Source organism: Chiloscyllium punctatum, chromosome 11 (genome assembly GCF_047496795.1).
Source record: "Chiloscyllium punctatum isolate Juve2018m chromosome 11, sChiPun1.3, whole genome shotgun sequence".
Classification (NCBI taxonomy): Eukaryota; Metazoa; Chordata; class Chondrichthyes; order Orectolobiformes; family Hemiscylliidae; genus Chiloscyllium; species Chiloscyllium punctatum.
The window spans coordinates 31,023,440-31,045,556 of NC_092749.1; the positions used below are offsets into that span (position 1 = coordinate 31,023,440).

The 22,117-nt window shown below is 43.2% G+C and overlaps 1 protein-coding gene across 2 annotated transcripts; it reads right to left on the reverse strand.

The window, feature by feature from the left end:
* Positions 1–530: 530 nt before the first annotated feature.
* opn3 (opsin 3) lies at positions 531–21,732 on the reverse strand. 2 transcript variants are annotated; one of them, XM_072580115.1, is made up of 4 exons: positions 21,205–21,732; positions 4,985–5,304; positions 2,691–2,942; positions 531–843 (listed from the first exon to the last, which is right to left on the reverse strand). In XM_072580115.1, the coding sequence occupies exons 1-4, from the start codon at positions 21,515–21,517 to the stop codon at positions 562–564; spliced, it is 1,167 nt and encodes a 388-aa protein (XP_072436216.1). In that variant the 5' UTR covers positions 21,518–21,732; the 3' UTR covers positions 531–561. The 2 variants fall into 2 exon arrangements, with proteins under 2 accessions (XP_072436216.1, XP_072436217.1); XM_072580116.1 differs by lacking the exon at positions 21,205–21,732 and adding an exon at positions 10,187–10,287.
* Between the last annotated feature and the right edge of the window lie 385 nt (positions 21,733–22,117).

Here is a 22,117-nt window from a genome sequence, read left to right on the forward strand (position 1 = left end):
ACTGTTTAACTTAAATTAAAAGCAGAGAGTGGGAAAACAGTGTTGGTTACATTTTCTGTGAAAGAACAGTGATGGAGTAGGTGTGCACTCCATAACATTCATGACTGATAACTGAGTGGTGTTGGTGGAGGGAGTAACCTTAAGCATAATTAGGAATTATATTACACTAGATAAATTTATTACTCTCAAAAGCAAGTTTAAGATGTTTTATAAAAAGGTAGCACCACAAAATGCTATGAACTTTGTAAATTTCCTACTTCCAAAATGTAGGAGTTTACAGAACTCTAATGTTGAAAACATCACACTTAAACATCACAAATTTTAAAAAAAAACTGGCTCTGTAAATAACAAAAATAAAATTAAAACTGAATTGGAGAAAAATAACACCTGATCTTTTAAAAAAGGGTCATATAATTTATAACTGCTTTTTTCTCAAGGATTTACTGTAAACTGCTACAGAAACCATGGCATGATGGACAGTGATATTTACAGGACACGCTCTGCTTACTATAAGAAAAGTTCACCCCACACTGTTCAACAATATTTACTTTTATTTTTGCTTTATGCTCTTTCTGACTTTAATGGCCTCACTTGTATGACATTTGGGTTTGTGGAATTGTCATCAGCAGTGCTATCCATATCCTGAGTTTCATCACTGGTTATGATAAAAATGATTGAGGAGGAACTGAAAGTCACTCTCTTTTTAGGCCGCTCTGCAACCTTTTCAGACAAGACGATAGGTTTTCCTGGCTTCTCACCGCGGACTCGAACAGCATGATCTTTTATTATCCACTTAATTCTCATCAGGCGAGAGCAAAGCAATTGCATTAGACACCATCGATACTGTAAAGGGTCACAAAGAGAAAAGTATTTTAAACATTAATCATTATTTATTTTCAGCTTGGTTTTGTGAACATTAGTCAAATGGCAAGTAGGTGAAAGAAAATATAGCATTCCTTCCCCTAAATTGTTTTCTAGGAGACTTTACATAGACAAGAACTAGGAGTTGGCAACTCAGTTCTTTATTTATTGTGATCATGGCTGATCTCATCTGGCCTCAACTCCACTTTCATGCCCATTCCCCGTAACCCTTGAACCCATAACCAAATTTTTTAAAAAAAGTCAAGTCAGTCATCCCAAATGTATTCAGTGTCAGGAGGAGGAGGTTGTAAATGCCACATGGTCACAACTATATGTGCAATAATTTCTCCTAATTGGTTTGAAATTTGCCATCCCTTAGCTTAAGACCAAGACATCTTGTTCTAGATTTCCCCACAAGGGGGAATCATCCACCCAATATCCACTTTTGCCAATCCTTTTTATTATCTTATATAACCAAATGAGACCTCCTCTCATTCGTATAAAACGCGAAGTGAGTATTAAACTATGATAGGAAATTAAATACACCAAACAATTTCATTTAGTCATTATACTCCAGGTTTGCATCACTTGCAACACCTCTGTTGAAGCCACCCATGAACAATGGCCTCTTAGCAGATGGTACAGTGTTGCAAGAAACAGAATGGGTGACGTGAAATCCTTATAGAAAAGAGAGGCAGGAGAACATTGGGAAATCAGTGTGCTTCTCCTCTCCCAACTGCAAACTGACTGTTGCTGGCTATTCCTTTGGTATTTTATAGTCATTTGTTGCCTAGACTCCCAAAGATTAGGAGGCAGTTTAAAAAGGTGTGCCCAACGCAGTGTCCACTGTTGCAGAGTTAACTCCAAGGTTTTGAATGTTGTGGTGCAAGTTATTTTCAGAAAGAGGAGACAAATGGCTTTTATTATCTCATCCCAAACTAATACAACCTACACCTCTAGTGGAGCATGAGTAAATGGTGGGTCTTATTAACCTTCTGCTGGCTAATCACCAGAAGTCAATGGACAGCCATCCAACTAGCCATAAACCGAGTTTAGTCTACTCTTCAGCCAGGAAGAAATGCAAAGTAACCCATTGTGATAAGGGAAGCTTAATTTGATTACATCTTTTACTTAAATACTCATTTGTTGCTTGTGAAATTAATATTAAATAATTTGCACAAGCCTGGTCTCAAAGCATGCAGGTCTTCTTTTGAAAAGGTAGGAAAAATGCACAGTGGGCAGCACAGTGGCTTAATGGTTAGCACTGCTGCCTCACACCACCAGGGAGCTGGGTTCAATTCCAGCCTCGGACGACTGTGTGGAGTTTGGACATTCTCCCGGTGTCTGTGTGGGTTTAGTCCTGAGTGCTCCGGTTTCTTCCCACAGTCCAAAGACATGCAGGTTAGGTGCATTAGTCAGGGGTAAATCTACAGTAATAGCATAGAGGAATGGATCTGGGTAGGTTACTCTTCAGTGGGCCAGTGTGGACTTGTGGAAACAGGCCATTCGACCCAACAATGTGGCGATTCTATGAAAGACAGGTTTACAAATTCAGATTCACAATCGAAAGTACCATTCTTAGAACACTCACTAGGTAATTCCGATTGATTTCCCATTTTGCAATGCTAAGGCCAATTGTGGCATTTTTTTTTAAAAAACCACTCCAGCAGAAACTATTAACTTATAGACCAGGAGTCAACAGATTAAACATTTGTAAATCTGGAAGACAGCCACAATCTGGAAAAAATGAATTATTTACGGAATGCAAAAATATTTGGAGGTGGTGTTACTTCTATTGTAAGAAAAGAAAAAAAAAAATACCAACATACCTTTCTGCTCATGAAGAGGTAAATGATATGATTATATGCTGTGCTTGACTTGGCAAGTAGTGAAAGAATTATGGTTACAGTAGGAGTAATCTTAGAGGCATAGCCATAAACCAACATGAAGGACAACATTGCATATGGCACCCAACAAAACAAAAATATGGTGATCATGAAGAAGCACATCTTTGCCATATTCTTCTCATATGTTACTATCTTTGCAAGTCGAACTGACTGAAGGTCTTGAATATTTCGAAGCTGCAAAGACAAGAGAGAGGTATCATAAGCAGTTATACCTTGGAATGGACTAACCTGGCAAGTTCTCTCATGCTCCTCTCCTCCTGCCCACCCATGCCATACCAAGCCCAACCCCATATCTCCAGTTTTTTAAAAAAAAACCTGGATTTTGAGTTATTAGCAGAACTGGCAATAAATGTGTGCATTTCTGTAGAACGGAATGGCTTGCTGGCTCATTTCAGACAGCAGTTACAGATCCGTCATATTTGGCCAACCAGGTAAATATCTATAGACTTCCTGCCCTGAAGGTGGTTCAAAGTTCAGATGGCTTTTTAGAAGAGCAATTACTGATTAATATTTTAAAACAAACTGTATCAGATTTAATTAAATGAATTTAAGTTCACCAGTTGCTGTGACAGGATTGAAATTTGTGTCCCTGGCTTATTAGCCCACACCCAGTAATTTAACCCATTAAACAAAATGATGTCACTCCAGTCCCATTTGCAGACTCTAAGAAATTTTAAAACAAAAATACTGATTTCACCCTACTGTTCTAACTTAGATCAATTATATTGAGTTTTACAAGTTTCCTATTATAGATTTGTCATGTACAACACCAATAAACTTTCAAATATGGCAATTAAAACAAGTGATTGAATGGGAATACTGGCTATGATCCCCCCACCATCTCTAACCTAGGTATTTGGAGACCCTTTATCACTCACTGGCTCGTCCGAATAATTAATCATTCTGCTGATACATTTACCTCTTCAAGAAAACATTGCATTTTGAACTATATACACATAATAGACATTCAATGAACTCATCTGATCTCTAACCTACAATCCTTGATAAACCCTGAGTAAAGAAGAGTGATTTCAGACGGCAAATAGAAAGAAAGAGTTTGTAAAACCAGACAACATTTGCCAAAATGTTCATTAAAATGCTGGTGCCGATTACATGAGCCTGGAGATTGATAGATATGGAATTGTTAAGTGGGAAGTTTCAATTGACTTTGGCTCCACAACATATGACTTCCTTTTGAAAAAAAAAATTGCCTCCTCCCCAGCACACAAAAGTCACCCTGATTGACAGCGTGGCAGTTGAATCAGACCACAGCAACAAGTAAGGTGCTAGATGCTTGTGTAAACTTAGAAGTGGTGGAGGTCAGTTAGAGGGGAGACCAAAGAAGCAATCTCGAGGGGAAAAAAAAAGATGCTGGAAACAGCAGGTCAGGGAAGTACTCCTGTGCTTTCCTGCTCCCCTAACATTGCTGCAATGACACTTGGTTCATTGGGTTGAGGCCAACATCAGGACAGTCAGGTTCTAAAGCTTGGGAAAACTGGTAGGCCAGAATTACACATGAAATACAGGTTAACTTGGAGACTTCAACCTCATAATATTTAGTTAAGCAACCCATCTCATGGGAGCAAACTGGCTAGCCACCCCCATCCCATCTTCATTAAACCTAGAAAAGTGTATGGCTTGGGATAGAAGGATGGAGATTTTTTAAAATTAAAACATCTCACTTGACCCCAACTTACTTTAGTAGGTCTGGAGGCTTCCTAGGTTCAATATTTCCAGCAATATCATCAACAGGTTGTGTGAAAGCATGAAAATGCTTACTTTTTATTTAATTAAGCAAAACATTAACTGTATGAGAAAGGTACAAACAGAGAGATGTGACAGCTACCATGAGTATCATTCATAGAATACTCAATGCAGTTATGAGGAATGATCAGAACTATCTGGACTCAGACCACACTCATGAGGTGGTACACAAAAAGATGCTAAGTAATTTATTTTCAGGCACGAGTAAGCATTCCCAGTCCCAGAAATGGCAGGTGGAGATAGGTACTTCCTTAAAAAGACATGCACCTATCATGTTGGAGAAACAAAGCAACCTTTCCCCAGGTTTTGAGATGTCCCTTTAAGATGACCTGATTTGGCACAAACCAACTTCAGGTTGAAAGCATGCTCGGTCATTTTACAGCGTTCACTTTGACTGTTCCTTTACAAACATTGCATACTTTGAAAGATAGAAAACAACTTGTCTTACCTACCATTCTTATACTATATAAAATATTTCCATAGCAGTAAGCTATGACACCTACAGGGACAAGCAGACAGCCCAGGAATAAGAGGAGAACATACGAGGTATCACTTGGGTTCCTGGAGTCCCAGTTCACTGAGCAACCTAGTTTATGCAGCTCCAGGGAGTATTTGTTCCAACCGACTAATGGTGCTCCGGACCAGGCCAGTGAGTAAAGCCAGATGTAGGTGATAGCACGCCAAACCCAGGAAAAGTCAATTGCTTTTGCGTTCACCACCCGGATGTAGCGCTCATATGCTAGGACTGCAAGTGACATTATTGATGAAATTCCTGTGGAGTTAAATAACATATGGAGGCAGTAAGTTAATCTTGGATTTAATGTCACAAGTACAGTGAAAAGTTTTGTGTAGTACAGGCAGGTCATAACATACAAAGACCATAGGGTGATTGATCAGAGTGAGGAGTACAAATTGACGGCTGCAAAGGAGGTGCACAAAGAGCAAGATCAACACTGGATCTGATTTTTTAGAGGTTTGGTTAGAGGTCTAATAACAGTGGGGAAGAAGCTGTTCTTGAACCTGTTGATATGTGTTTAAACTTTGGTATTTTCTGCCTGATGGAAGAGATTATAACCAGGGTGAGAGGTTTCAGAGGATGAGACTGTCTACAAGCATTTTTTTTAAAAAAGGGCTGAAAACAATTGACACTGCTTCTTAGTTTACTGACTTCCACATCGTATAAGTTTTAGTTGGAGACCAAAACCCATAAAACAAGATTTACAGCTTCCTCCCCTTCATTTATTGAAGTCATGCAATTTTTCTGATGGAGGCAGAATAGAAGATAGAGCCTTTAGAAGAGAATTGTTACCTTAAAGTTTGTGGGTTATTCTGTGAAATGCTTCACTAGATCTTGGAAAATTTGATTTTTTTATTTTTGAAATTTTGTTCCAGTTTCCTTTGGGAGCTGCTGGTCCTCTGCACATCACCATGGGTATGCCACCAATATCAAGTCTAGTTGTAATAACCATGGCCTACCCTTTGTAAAAGCTAGGAATGGGCAATTGATGTGCCCTTGCCAGAATCTCACAAATTAAAAAAAACACTTCAAAATAACATTGTAAGAGCCATCACATCATGCCATGTGCTCTTGGGAGTTAACGTTTAAGTAAGGTGACTTTCTCAGAGCAGGAAGGAAAAAAACCTTCTCATCTTCCCCATAAATCACTACCAATTTTTTTTAAAAAGGCAATGGCTAAACATTTTTTTGTGAAGCGGTATCTGATCTTAATGTCACATGTGGCACAGTGGTAGTGTCCCTATCCCTGGATTCGGAGGGTCAGGTTGATGAGGACAGAACAGTAGATGGTGCTGACTTGGACTTTAGAAAAGCCTTTAAAAATAAAAAAAAAAGGTTCTGGTAGACTAAATTAGTTAAAAAAAAGTTACATCAGGATTCAGGGTAAGCTTGCCAATTGGACACAAAATTGGCTTGACGATAGAGACAGAGGGTGTTGGAGGGGGGGTTGCTTGTCAAACTGGAGGCCTGTGACCAGTGGTGTTCCACAACGATCAGTACTAGGTCTGTTGTTTGTCATTTGACATCAATGACCTGGATTAGAACATAGGTGACACAGTTCGTTAGTTTGCAGATGACAGCAAAATTGGTGGCACAGTGGACAGTAAAGATGGTTATGGAAGATTACAGAGCAGATCTTGATCAATTCGGTCAATGGGCAGAGAAGTGGCAGATGATAAAATGTGAAGTATTGCATTTTTGGTTAAAAAAAAAGCAAGACTTATTCAATTAAAAGTAGGGCCCTAGGTAGTATTGTAGAACAGAGTGACCTAGGGGTTCAGGTACATAATTCTTTGAGTTGACAATAACAGGTAGACAGGATGGTTAGGAAGGCCTTTAGCATGCTTGGCTTCATTGCTCAGACCACCGAGTACTGGAATTGGGACATCATGTTGGTGAGACTTGACATTTCCAGTCCCCTTGCTCCAGGAAGGATATTATTAAATTGGAGAAGATTCAGAAAAGATTTACCAGGGTATTCTCAGGACTGGAGGATTTGAGTTATAAGGGTAGACTGGGACTTATTTCACTGGAGCGTAGGAGGTTGAGGGGTGACCTTAGAGATTTACAGTATCATGAGGGGTATAGATAAGGTCAATGGCATATGTCTTGTGGGCAGCACAGTGGCACAGTGGTTAGCACTGCTGCCTCACAGCGCCAGAGACCCGGGTTCAATTCCCACCTCGGGCGACTGTGTGGAGTTTGTACGTTCTCCCTGTGTCTGCGTGGGTTTCCTCTGGGTGCTTCAGTTTCCTCCCACAGTCCAAACCTGCGCAGGTCAGGTGAATTGGCCATGCTAAATTGCCCGTAGTATTAGGGGCAAGGGGTATGGGTGGGTTACGCTTCGGCGGGTCGGTGTGGACTTGTTGGGTCAAAGGGCCTGTTTCCACACTGTAATGTAATGTAAATGTCTTTTCTCTAGGGTGGGGAGTTCAAAGATATTGTGCATATTTTTAAAGTGAGAAAAGAAAGTTTGAAAAGACAGTGAGGGGCAACATTTTCAAATGAACTTCCAGAGGAAGTGGTCGATGTAACTGTACCTGCAATGTTTAAAAGACATTTTAGTAAGTACATGAATGAGAAAAGGGTGGAGGAATGTGGGCCAAACAAAGGCAGGTGGGACCAGTTTCGTTTGGGAACACGGTCAGCATGGAGTAGTTGGGCTGAAGGGCCTGCTTCCACACTTCTACAATTCGAAGTCCCATCTGCTCCAGTGGTGTGTAATAAGATCTCTGATCATATGATTAGAAAGATAGGTTAAACCTTTTTAAAAGGGGTAACTTCAGTCATAGTTACATTACTGGAAGGAGAAATGGTTTCTGAATTCTGTTAAGACAGATCTGGGAAAAAAGGAATTAAACATTAGTCAAGCTTTCTTCTTGTTATCCAGTTTTGAGTTGACGGTATTTAACATCCTTACAAAAACAAAATGCTGTCAAGCCAGAGAACATTTGCTAAGACAGCACCCTACCATATGGGCAATGCAAAGAGAAGTAGTAAAATTAGAGTAGAATTACTCTAGCTAGGTAGTAATTTTATGGTTTCTCTTAAAAGTCATATACACAAATTGTAGTTTGAAAATATATTAGAGCCAAAAAAATGTTGAAGTGATCATCAAATCATTAGCAACTTCAGAGATAGTTTTAAGAGGTGTAAAAACTATAAAAAGAATATTACAGTTCTGATTAAAAACAAACTGAAGAAAACAAAGAGGAAAAAGGAGATAATGGATTAATAACTTCTATCCTTGCCCCATTATTCAAACTTAGGTCAATTACATTGACTTTTTCATTATTCTGTTCATAAGATGACCAACAGCCTAGCAATAACTTGCCCTTTTTAGGTTCTGACGAGCATGTACAGCAAGTCTGTCATTGAACTCTATGTTGAGTCTTGAAGGCTTTATCTACTTCAGTCTTCACACAGGATTCAAGAAGATCAGATCATAACCATCGATTCCATTTTATTCTGTAGAAAGGTACTTTAATCCACTATTGCCATTTTCTACTCCTCCAAACTCCATTTTTGGTCACAGGACCAGAACACATCTTCTGCCATATACTATTACTCCTTGATAACGTAATTATTCCTGTCTTCCACAGACTTTTTTCTTTCATTGCTCCCTTTGAGTATTTGAATTTGTTTCTAACATTTCCAATCTGACAATGTTTCAAAGGGCAACCTGAAAATGTTAACCCTGCTTTGTTTGCACAAATCCTGTCTGATCTGCTGAATGCTTTCAGAATACTTTGTTAGTTTTCCAGATGCTGAAAATCTGATTTTAAGAAACTTCCAAGAAGCCTCCACATTGATAATACCCTCTACTATGTTGTGTGTCACTGTGTTGAATGGAGACAGACTGACTTCGAACAGATTGAGCAACTCAAGATGGGCATGAGACGCTGTGGACCATCAACAGCAGATCTGTACTCCAGCACAATCTAATGGCCTGGCATACCTCTGGCTCAACTGTTACATCAAGAGGGAGGATCAACTCTGGTTCAACGTAGAGCACAGGAGGGAATGCCAAGAGCAGCACCAGACAGACACTTAAAAATGATGTGTCAACCTGGTAAAGCTATCAAAAACAGAACGACTTGCGTAGCAAACAGCACGTGACAGGGAGTGCTAAACAATCCCACAAACAACAAAACAAATCCAAGCTCTGCAAACTTTCCACATCCAGTCATGAGTGGTGGTGGACAATTGAACAACTCATTGGAACAGATGGCTCCACAAGTATCTCCATCCTCTATTACAGTAAGAGACTTACAGAGCACAAGATAAGGCTTAAACACTCACAGCAAGCTTCAGCAAGAGGCACCAAGTGGATGATTCATCTTGGTCTCCTCCAGTGGTCCCCAGCCATCAGTCTGCAGCCAATTAGATTCACTCCATATGACATCAAGAAATACTGGATACAACAAAGGCTATAGGCCCTGACAATATTCTAGCAATAGTACTGAAGACTTGTGCTCTAGAATTTGCTGCTCCCCTTTCTAAGTAAAAACAAGGACTGCAGATGCTGGAAACCAGATTCTAGATTAGAGTGGTGCTGGGAAAGCACAGCAGTTCAGGCAGCATCATAGGAGCAGTAAAATCGACGATGTTTCAGGCAAAAGCCCTTCATCAGGAATACTGAAGGGCTTTTGCCCGAAATGTCGATTTTACTGCTCCTCAGATGCTGCCTGAACTGCTGTGTTTTTCCAGCACCACTCTAATCTAGAATCTGCTCCCCTATCTAAACTCTTCCAGGATCGAGCTAATATAGGCATCTACAAATCATTGTGGAAAATATGTCCAATGTACAAAAAGAGAAGGACAAATATAACCCAGGCAATTACCACCCCATCAACCTACTCTCAAATCATCAGTAAAAAAGTGGTGGAAGGGGCCATTAACAGTGCTATCAAGCAAGACCTGCTCAGTGATGCCCAGCTTGAGTTCTGCCAGGGCCACTCAGCTCATGGCTTCATTACAACTTCATGGTCAAAGGAGCTGAATCCCAGAGGTGTGGTGAGTGTGATAGCCCTTGACATCAAGGCTGCATCTGACCAAGTGTGGCAGCAGAGGAGCCCGAGTAAAGCATATTTTAGCGGGAATCCATGGGCAAACTCTCCACTGGCTGGAGTCATACCTGGCACATATGAAGAGAGTTGTGGTTGTTGGAAGTCAGTCATCTCAGCTTTGGAACATCTCAGCAGGTGTGCCTCAGGGTCGAGTCTTGCCATCTTCAGCTGCTTTGATGACCTTCCATCATAAAAGGTCAGAAGTGAGGATATTCACTGATAATTGTGCTGTGCAGTGCACTCTTCAGCACTATTCACAATTCCTCAGATATTGAAGCAGTCCATGTTCAAATGCAACACGATCTGGATAACGAGGTAAAAACAATGACTGCAGATGCTGGAAACCAGATTCTGGATTAGTAGTGCTGGAAGAGCACAGCAGTTCAGGCAGCAGCCAAGTAGCTTCGAAAATCGATGTTTCGGGCAAAAGCCCTTCATCAGGAATCTGGATAATATCCAGCCTTGGGCTGACTAAGGGCCAATAACACCACACCACACAAATGCCAGGCAATGATCACCTCCAAGAAGAGATAATCTAACCACTGCTCTAACATTCAAATGGTTTTACCATCACTGAATTTCTTGATATTAACATTCTATGGCTTACCACTGACCCAAAACTCAATTGCACTCACCACAAACAAACAGTAGCTCCAAGAGCAGGTCAGAGGAACACTGCAATGAATAACTTATCTCCTGATTTCCTGAAGCCTGTCCACCATCTACAAGACAAGTCAGGAGTGTGATGGAATACTGTCCACTTGCCTGGATGATTGCATCCCCAATAACACACAAGATGCTTGACACCACCCAGGATTAAAAAAAAAAGCCAACTTGTTTGGCACTACTTCCACAAGCATCCACTCCCTCCACGACCAATGCTCAGTGTGTACTATCTACAAGAGGCACTGCAGAAATTCACCAAAGATCCTGAGACAGCACCTTCTAAACCCACGACCACTCATCTAAAGGACAAGGGGAAGCAGATAAACGGGAACGTCGCCAGCTGCAAGTTCCCCTTCAAGCCACTCACCATCCTGACTTGGAAATATAATCGCCATTCCTTCAGTGACACTGAAAATTCTGAAATTCCCTCCTGAAGGGTGCTGTGGGCCAAACTACAGCATGTGGACTGTTGCAGTTCAAGAAGGCAGCTCACCGCCACCTTCTCAAGGGCAACTAGGGACAGGTAATAAAATTCTGGGTTCTGGATTAGTGTGCTGGAAGAGCACATCAGTTCAGGCAGCATCCAAGGAGCTTCGAAAATCGACGTTTCGGGCAAAAGCCCTTCAACAGGAATAAAGGCAGGGAGCCTGGAGAGATAAGCTAGAGGAGGGTGGGGGTGGGGAGAAAGTACCGTAGAGTACAATGGGTAAGTGGGAGAGGGGATGAAGGTGATAGGTCAGGGAGGAGAGGGTGGAGTGGATAGGCGGAAAAAGGAGATAGGCAGGTAGGACAAGTCCGGACAAGTCATTGGGACAGTGCTGAGCTGGAAGTTTAGAACTAGGGTGAGGTGGGGGGGGGCGGAGAAGAAAGGGGAAATGAGGAAACTGTTGAAGTCCACATTGATGCCCTGGGGTTGAAGTGTTCTGAGGCGGAAGATGAGGAGGTGTTCTTCCTCCAGGCGTCTAGTGGTGAGGGAGCGGCGGTGAAGGAGGCCCAGGACCTCCATGACCTCGGCAGAGTGGGAGGGGGAGTTGAAATGTTGGGCCACAGGGCGGAGTGGTTGATTGGTGCGTGCGTCCCAGAGATGTTCCCTAAAACGCTCTGCTAGGAGGCGCCCAGTCTCTCCAATGTAGAGGAGACCGCATCGGGAGCACAATGATATTAGTGGATGTGCAAATAAAACTTTGCTGGATGTGGAAGGCTCCTTTAGGGCCTTGGATAGAGGTGAGGGAGGTGGTATGGGCGCAGGTTTTACAGTTCCTGCGGCAGCAGGGGAAAGTGCCAGGATGGGAGGGTAGGTTGTAGGGTGGCATGGACCTGACCAGGTAGTCATGGAGGGAACGGTCTTTGCGGAAGGCGGAAAAAGGGTGGGGAGGGAAATATATCCCTGGTGGTGGGGTCTGTTTGGAGGTGGCGGAAATGTCGGTGGATGGTTATGCGAAGGTTGGTAGGGTGGAAGGTGAGCACCCGGGGCGTTCTGTCCTTGTTACTGTTGGAGGGGTGGGGTCTGAGGGTGGAGGTGCAGGATGTAGACGAGATGCGTTAGAGGGCATCTTTAACCACGTGGGAAGGGAAATTGCGGTCTCTAAAGAAGGAGGCCATCTGTGTTCTGTGGTGGAACTGGCCCTCCTGGGAGCAGATCCGGCGGAGGCGGAGGAATTGGGAATACGGGATGGCATTTTTGCAAGAGGTAGGGTGGGAAGAGGTGTAATCCAGGTAGCTGTGGGAGTCGGTGGGTTTATAAAAACACGTCAGTGTCAAGTCGGTCATCATTAATGGAGATGGAGAGGTCCAGGAAGGGGAGGGAGGTGTCAGAGATGGTCCAGGTAAATTTAAAGGTCAGGGTGGAATGTGTTGGTGAAGTTGATGAATTGCTCAACCTCCTCTCAGGAGCACGAGGTGGCGCCAATGCAGTCATCAAATGTAGCGGAGGAAGATGTGGGGAGTGGTGCTGGTGTAATTACGGAAGATCAACTGCTCTACGCAGCCAATAAAGAGACAGGCATAGCTGGGGCCCACATGTGTGCCCATGGCTACCCCTTTGGTCTGCAGGAAGTGGGAGGATTCAAAAGAGAAATTGTTAAGGGTGAGGACCAGTTCGGCCAAATGAATGAGAGTGTTGGTGGAAGGGTACTGTTGGGGGACATCTGGAGAGGAAAAAAAAACAGAGGGCTTGGAGGCCCTGGATGAGTGGTGCTGGAAGAGCACAGCAGTTCAGGCAGCATCCAAGTAGTTTCGAAATAGACATTCCTGATGAAGGGGTTTTGCCCAAAATGTTGATTTCGAAGCTATTTGGATGCTGCCTGAACTGCTGTGCTCTTCCAGCACCACTAAATCCAGAATCTGGTTTCCAGCATCTGCAGTCATTGTTTTTACCGGCTTGGAGGCCCTGGTCATGGCGGATGGAGGTATTGGATATCCATGGTGAAGATGAGGCTTTGGGGGCTGGGGAAACGGAAGTCTTGGAGAAGGTAGAGGGCGTCTCGGACGTATGTGGGGTGTTCCTGGACTGGGGGGGGGGGGGGGGGGTGGGGGTGGGAAATAGGACAGTGTTGAGGTAGGTAGAGATGAGTTCAGTGGGGCAGGAGCATGCTGAGACAATGGGTCGGTCAGGGTGGTCAGGCTTGTGGATCTTGGGAAGGAGGTAGAACCGGGCAGTGCGGGGTTCCCAGACTATGAGGTTGGAAGCTGTGGGTGGGAGATCTCCTGAGGTGATGAGGTTCTGTATGGTCTGGGAGATGATGGTTTGGTGATGGGGTCATAGTCGAGGGGGCAGCAGGAAGAGGGGTCCTCGAGTTGACATTTGGCTTCAGCGGTGTAGAGGTCAGTGTGCCAGACTACCATTGCGCCCCCTTTATCCGCTGGCTTGATGGTGAGGTTGGGATTGGAGCAGAGGGATTGGAGGGCTGAGCATTGTGAGGGTGAGAGGTTGGAGTGGGGGAGGGGGGTAGACAGGTTGAGGCAGTTAATGTCCCGGCGGCAGTTGGAAATGAAGAAGTCGAGGGCAGGTAATAGGCCAGCGCGGGGTGTCCAGGTGGATGCAGTGTGTTGGAGGTGGGAGAAGGGGTCCAAGGAAGGTGGGCGGGAGTCCTGATTGTGAAAGTAAGCTCGGAGGCAGATGTGACGGAAGAATTGTTCGACGTCACGGCGTGTACTAAATTCATTGATGCGTGGACAGAGGGGGATGAAGGGAAGTCCTTTGCTGAGGCACACCCATAGCCCACATCTGAGTGAATAAAAATATTAATCTGACTTAATTTTGCACTGGTGGAAGAGGTTTCTGATTGCATATTTTATCCAGTTATAAAATCATTCTGCTCATTACAATTTTCACAAGTGATTTAAAAAAAAATCCACTGGCTATGAAGAACATTTCTTTAAAATGTAATTCACCTTCTCAACTTTATCTCGTATAACAGCTCCCCCTAGCATTTCAGATAAGTGGAAATCAGGAGTTGCTGAGCTGAAGAGGACATGAATTTAAATGCATTTTCAACTTCAATTAAAATAAGATTACAGATAAAGACACTAATTTCCTGTCTGACTGATTGCCTGCCTGCCCGCCCCTCCCCTACCTTAAACGATTGTGATCCTAACATTGATGTTCAAACCCATTTTTGCACGCTATTGGCTTTCCTCATGGTCATTTAACCTTATGCTAAGAGTGGAGGAGCTTCCGTCAAAGAAAAAAATTTTTTAAAAATGTGACATGGATTTTGTCGGCAGTGGGGTAGCACAGACAATTAGAACAACATTCTCCTCCTTTTCAATCGGCTGCAGCAGGAACTTGCTCTCATGGTTGTTGTATAGATCCATTGGACAGTGGTGAACCCTCATGGTGAAGTGTGATGCTGGAAAATTAATGCCTCCTCTGATGTCACTAGTTGAAGACATAATCCTCAAGATCTTGCCTTCAGCTTAAACAAAAACTATGTGGTTAATGCATTAATCATTTAAAGCGTCTTTGTCATTCCATTATTAATTCTTGGGTACCTCAGCCAACATATCACTCCCAGCTCTGCTCACCCACAACTCCCATGGCTCTGCACCTCCACTCATTTTCACACAACAACTTCACTCTCCTCTGATGTCGACTCCGTACATTCTCTGCATCCACTCGGACCAAGGATCTCAAATGCAGATGATTTGATTCAGTTTTTAAAAAAAAAAAAATTGCACTGCTGAACAGGCGTTATACTTGCGAGGAGCAGTCAGAAATCAATCAGCTCAAGGTCCCAGCAGCAGTACAGTAAACAGCAATTTCCAGACTTCAGAACAAGTTGGCTCACCAGAAGTTGCTGTTTACTTATGGCTTTTGATAGCAGTGAACATCTCGGCACTCGTTGCTATTGGGAGGGCAAGATTGAAGGCCAGTGTGTCGAGAGAGAAAAGAGGTAGTACAGAGGAAAGAGGCAGAGCTGCTAGATAGAACCTGCCCCAAATGTGTACAGACCATCTGTACCACAAAGACTTCAGAGGAAGTGCGCTTCTAATGGCTACACCTCAACTGAAAACCAAACATCTCTCCCAACTTAATTGAAGACTTTCAGACTAGCTTCACTGTCAACGAGTGTGTGCGTCATGTCCAGAACCAAAATTTGCAGTCGATACTGGCAGATGATGTTCTACCCAGTAGAGCATCAAGTAGGAAGGTGACAAATGCCTTCTTTGGGAGTCGTCACATCCATCCACTCTGGCATCAAGACAAAACCAGGCTCTCTACAACATTATTGCACAGTAGAACAGCATAACTTGTGACACTGAAGATGCTTATTTGGCAGCCTGATGCATGTGAATAGAAATACAATTCCAGAATAAGGTTTTGCTGAAACGGGATCATATCCTTATTTGCTTCTTTGAGGGACATATTCTGTGCAGCATCTTAATAGACCAACAGCAGCAGCACTTCATCCATCCTTACATTCTGCTACACACCTGACCACATGACACCTAGACTGTATGATGAGAATACTCTGTCCCACAAGCATCTGGTTAGGAGTTCTGACCAATGCAAGTCAGTCAGAAATCTCTGAATCATTTATTTCCTGGCTTCCTGTAAATTCATTGAAACAGGAGTTGTGATCTATTAATTTGTTGCAAATTGGATCGGAAAACTGCATGAGAACAAGGCCACCAGAGGGTGCAGTAATATCCAGGGAGTAAAAAAAAGAGAATGCAATGAATTCTTTGAACTATTGACCAGTCTACAGTTTCTTTCACAACAAGGATACTTATGCCAACTTCTCTCAGTTGCTGGAGTAACATTCAAATAGACCGATGGTAATATTGACTCTGATGGGCAAATTCAAAGCAGAGAAGGCTTTTGGGAGAAGAGAATTCTGCAGGTCCTAATGATTGGAGAAACTTTGAGGTAGAGCCAAGAAAAAGGCACAAAAAAAAGAGACTTGAAATTGAAAAAGGAGGTTGTTCAGAGGCACAAGTGGACCTCTAACTTTTACAAAAAAAAAATGGATCAAAGGAGAGAACATTGCAAAGGAGATATGGAATTCGATTAAAACGCAATACATGCAGGGTGGATGCCAACTAGGAACAGTAGTAGAATCAAGACTGGAATATAATATAATGAAATTTGGTTTCAACAGTGAACAGGTGCAGACAGTGGGTCAATGTTACAGAGCTAGGAAACAGTAGTTCTGTTATCAGAACTGAACAGGAAAGGAAAGTTTGTTCAATTGAGAAGTACTTCAAACATTGTCTGAAGTGGTAGCCAGGAATGTTGATAAGGTAAAAACAATGACTGGAGATGCTAGAAGCCAGATTCTGGATTAGTGGTGCTGGAAGAGCACAGCAGTTCAGGCAGCATCCGAGGAGCAGTAAAATCGACGTTTCGGGAAAAAGCCCTTCATCAGGAATACAGGCAGAGTGCCTGAAGGGTGGAGAGATAAATGAGAGGAGGGTGGGGTTGGGGAGAAAGTAGCATAGAGTACAATAGGTGAATGGGGGAGGGGATGAAGGTGATAGGTCAGAGAGGAGGGTGGAGTGGATAGGTGGAAAAGAACATAGGACAAGTCATGGGGACAGTGCTAAGCTGGAAGTTTGGAATTGGGGTGAGGTGGGGGAAGGGGAAAATGAGGAAACTGTTGAAGTCCACATTGATGCCGTGGGGTACAAGTGTTCTGAGGCGGAGAGGAGTTCTTCCTCCAGGCGTCGGGTGGTGAGGGAACAGCGGTGAAGGAGGCCCAGGACCTCCATGTCCTCGGCAGAGTGGGAGGGGGGAGTTGAAATGTTGGGCCACAGAGCGGTGTGGGTGTCCCAAAGATGTTCCCTAAAGCGGTCTGCTAGGAGGCATCCAGTCTCCTCAACGTAGAGGAAACCGCATCAGGAGCAACGGACACAATAAGTGATATTGGTGGATGTGCAGGTAAAATTTTGATGGATGTGGAAGGCTCCTTTAGGGCCTTGGATGGAGGAGGTGTGGGCACAGGTTTTGCAATTCTTGCAGTGGCAGGGGAAGGTGCCAGGACAGGAGGGTGGGTTGTAGGGGGGCATGGACCTGACCAGGTAGTCACAGAAGGAATGGTCTTTGTGGAAGGCAGAAAGGGGTTGAGGAGGGAAATATATCCCTGGTGATGGGGTCTGTTTGGAGGTGGTGGAAACGTCGGTGGATGATTTGGTTTATGCGAAGGTTGGTAGGGTGAAAAGGTGAGCACCAGGAGCATTCCATCCTTGTTATGGTTGGAGGGGTGGGGTCTGAGGGCAGGGGTGCGGGATGTGGACAAGATGCGTTGGAGGGCATCTTTAACCACATGGGAAGGGTAATTGCGGTCTCTAAAAGAAGGAGGTCAACTGGTGTGTTCTGTGGTGGGAAGAGTGAAGTTCAGAGACACGTTACCAGGGACTTTAGTCTGGCTGGCATTGAACCAGAGAGAAAAAAAATTCTGCTCATCCAAATTTTAATGCAAATCACAGCTACAGCACTGAAGTAAAGTAACATTTAAGAGTGATATTGATTTAACAGAGAAATGTTTCTGACATCATGAAACGCAAATTTAAAATTTTAAGTTAATTGTCTATCACTGCAGAGGGAAGTCAGCAGAAATCAAAACATGTAAAAGGAGAATAAGACAGTCAATCCAATAATCCCACTCCTTTATTCAGTGTACAATATATTGCACCTACACATGCATGTGGATATTAAATCTCCTCTGTGCTCTCTGCATTCTGATCCGATTTGGAAGAAAGGACTGCAACACAATACTCTAAAACTTTATATCCAGAAAAGCATAATTTCCCTGTTTTTGTACTCATTACCTTAAATTTTAACAAACTCCAAAATACCATGTTTTGCAAACTCTTTCTCTACATCCAGATTGCAAAAGTCTATTCAGATACATCCATAGTCCCTCTGCCCTGCACACACTTTAGACTTGTACTTTCAATGCGGTTTTCCACTTCCTACTTTTAAAAAGTACATCACTGCACACACATCCATAATAAGTTCTACCTGTCAATTTGCTGCCAAATTTGTTACCTTATGTTTTGTTGCAGATAATCAGTATCACACCCACCAGCTGCCAACTTGGCTATCTGGAGGGTACATCACTGTCTACCATCCTCCAGACAGAGAGCCAATTAGTTACCACAATAAATTTGTGTTCTTAAGCCAATTTCGTTTGAAACCAAGCTGACATCAAGCCTCCCATGCACAAGCCCCAATTTATTTCGTCTCATGGAACTTTGTTTGATGAAGGAATTGAACTTAGTGTTTCTAAACAAAAAAACAACTCAATTACATTGGTCTAATACAATCTACCATCTACAAATTCATGCTGGCTCATTTTAAACGCATGTTACTTTAATGTTTTCTCTGCTTTTGGTTTCAAAGATCTTGCCTGGAGAGTATTTGCCACTCTCCAATCTCTGCCAGATTTAAGAAAAGGTTAAAGGATTATAGAAAGCCCTTCTATGACTCTAGGTAAAAACAATGACTGCAGATGCTGGAAACCAGATTCTGGATTAGTGGTGCTGGAAGAGCACAGCAGTTCAGGCAGCATCCAAGTAGCTTCGAAATCAACATTTCGGGCAAAAGCCCTTCATCAGGAGGTAACTTGGAACAAGGAGTCATCTGGACCAGCCAAATCCACCCTCAGTTTCACTCCACTTGCAATCCCACCATTATTTCTGAAGCATCTTTTTTTCCCCCTTACTAAAGGTCAATGACAAGACATTAAATATTCTGGCCTTATTATGCACCTCTTAGCATATAATTACCCCGGTCTGTAAAAGATGCCATCCTTCATTTTACAACTTAAATGACTCCCATTCTATTGTTAACCTCCCTTTGCTGGTCTAGTCTATTTTCCTCTTATTGCATGTGACCAGATACTTGCTCAAAAACATTTTCAGGTACACATAGGAGTCAATTGCTTTTCTGACTATTGACCTATAAAAAGGAGGTAAATGTCTGTTCCAGGATGCACCAACCTACATAGTCAGCAATAAGCTATTAGCAGGAGCAGAATCAGACAAAGTTTCAACCCCTCCCTTAAGAAAAAGGTCACTGGAGATATCACACATCAATACCCAGATGGACTGAACAGTAGCAAATAGAATTTAATTCTGGGAAAAAAGAATTGTGAGGTGTTGCTTTTTGAGAGACTCACAAGGCAAGGGAGGACATGTTGAATCTAGGGAGTAGAGGAGCAGAGGAACCTTGATAATTTGTCTATAAATTCTTAAAAGCAGCAGGGCATGCAGAGAAGATTGTTAAGGCAGCATATGAGATACATGCCTTTATTAGTCAAGGCATTGAGCTGTATATAATGGCAATTAGTCCACAGCTACAGTACTGTGTGCCACACTATTTAAAGGGTGTAATTACATTTCACCAGGATGTTGCCTGGGCTGCAGCAATGTTGTTTTTAAGTTAACTCACGGGACATGGACACCACTGACTGAGCCAGCATTTATTGCCCATCCCCAGTTGCCCTTGAGAAGTGGTGGTGAGCTGCCTTCTTGAACCATTGCAGTCTATGTATAGTTTGACCCACAGTGCTCTTGGGGAGAGAGAATTCCTGAATTTTAACCCAGAAACACTGAAGGTACATTACATTTCCAAGTCAGGATGGTGAGTGCCTCGATGGTGATGTTCCCACATATTGTCCTTCCAAAATGGTCATGGGTTTGAAAGGTGCTGTCTCAGGATCTTTGGTGAATTTATGCAGTGCATCATGTAGATTGTACTCAACAGTGGTGGAGGAATGGATTCTAGATGTCAAGCTTCTCAAGTGTTCAATTCGAAGGACAGATACATTGGGGTTATTTTCCTTAGAGCAAGGAGAAGAAGGGGCATCTTGATTAAAGTTACAACATTCTGAGAATCACAGGGTAGACAGGTAGGAAAACAAAGTGTTCCCATAGTAGAGGGGTCATTATCCAATCAGTGCGCGCACACACACAGTCTGAACGAACAAGTAGTTTACAGAATGGATTAGGGAGGAAAAAAAAAATCAGTTGTGGGTTTCTGAAACGCTGGTTAAGAAAAGTTGGTAGAAGCAGGAATGCTCAAGACATTTAAGAGCACATTAAAAAATGCCACAAGCAGAGCAGGCTGTGGGTCAAGTTGCCCAAAAGCTGAATTAGAACAGATGTATGCTTGATTATCGTGCGGACACGATGGCCTAAAGTGCTTCTTCCTGTGCTGTAAAACTTGCTCAATGCCACATGATCGTTTACAAACAGTGTGAGTGCATGCAATTGACTCCATTGATTCCTGGGCTGGTGAATGTTAGTGCACGGTCCTCTCATTTGGAGTTAATTAAACTTGAGACAGCTCTTTAAAGGGGGATGAATGGCCGACTCGCCCACAACAAGCAACCACCTCGTGAGACCAATGCCTAACGCCCCAGCCCTGTCCAAATACAAAACAGCAGATACCTGGGGTGTACTGACTTAATAACGTGGACAGATCCAGTCACAGCATAAATGGCTGAATTATTTGTTAAAAGCCGCGGAAGATTCGGGTTTGCAGAGACTTCATATGGACGCGGAAAGAAAAGGCAAATGTCTTCTGCCTGACCACTCCCCCCAGTAAACCGGGGGAAAAAAACCATTCTTACTTCCGATTGAATCATTGAGAAAATACATTTTTTTAGAAAAAGTCAAAGATGCCTTTTTGATTTAAGTCATTTGTGAATGACACACTTCTATATTTTAGTATTTGATTTAACACAACAAGCACGTTCAATGTGAAATTGATCAAAAAAGGAAAACTCAAGAGCTATCGTGGAGACAACGGGCCGAACGGCCGCTGTCTACACCATTCTGGACGCCTCGTTTGGAAACGGAAACACGACAGGACACAACCGAGAGTGAGGGGAGGGTGTGATAACGACGAGAATTAAGCAGTGGGTGTTTAACAAAACTGGGGCTGATTCAAGTCTCTCTGCCCCGTACTCACCAAATAAGCTCTTACTGAAACCGTCCCAGACACACGCGGCGGAATCCCAAACCCATCGCCCCCTCACGCAGGAGACAAAGGTGAAAACAACTCCAAAGACTGACAGCAATAAGTCACTGATACTGATGTTCACCAGGAGCAGGTTGGTGGGTGTCTTCAGCCTCTTGAATTTGCAGTAGAGCAGCAACATCAGGAGGTTGTTGCAGACGCCCAGAACGCCGATGGTTCCTACGCTGGCTGCCAGAACTTTGTAGGTACTGGGACTGAAGAGGATTTCCTCCCAGGCGGCGGTACTGTTTACCAGGTTCATCATTGCCTACCAGGCGGCTCCTGCATGCTGTGGAAGCGCCCCCCCCCGGACATCAACTCCCGGGGAGGATTCGAGAAATGGCTCGATGCTGTTGCTGCTAACCTGCCCACCGCTTTGTACCGTCCGATTGCAGGCAGCAGCGAACTGAGCGCCGCTTAATTAGGGACACTTCTTGTGGATTCAGAATGCCTCCCTGTCATTCCTCGTTTTAAAATAAAGCGTCATGGACTTTCACGTCACTGACGGGGTGGGAGTGCAGATGTCTCGAACTGCAATTTGCCCGGGATCGCTGGTGGAAGGGCGCGATTTTAGTATTTTTTTGAAAAAAAACAAGGAATTGCTTGCAACTCAGTAATACATCATGCTTTAAATCTCCTTAATGCATTAGTATTTGATAGTACCACCGCCTCATTCACCTTACAAACTAGCTACCTGCTAATGCAAAAGTGATGCTTAATAGGTGAAGAATCGAATGATCGTATTCATTAATTGATCTGTTAATTATCAGCTTTCCTGTTGTCTAAATAATTATTCTGAACATATGTCCAAAACAGTTTATTAGATGTACTGATTAAATTCATTTTAGCATGTATATGACATATA

Excerpts from the sequence above, each read along its gene's own strand:
- opn3 (XM_072580115.1), bottom strand. The coding sequence starts at position 21,517 with ATGATGAACCTGGTAAACAGTACCGCCGCCTGGGAGGAAATCCTCTTC. Across the intron at positions 5,305-21,204 it reads TTTCAGTAAGAGCTTATTTG|GAATTTCATCAATAATGTCA; the intron begins GTGAGTACGGGG and ends TTAACTCCACAG. Across the intron at positions 2,943-4,984 it reads TTTTATATAGTATAAGAATG|CTTCGAAATATTCAAGACCT; the intron begins GTAGGTAAGACA and ends TTGTCTTTGCAG.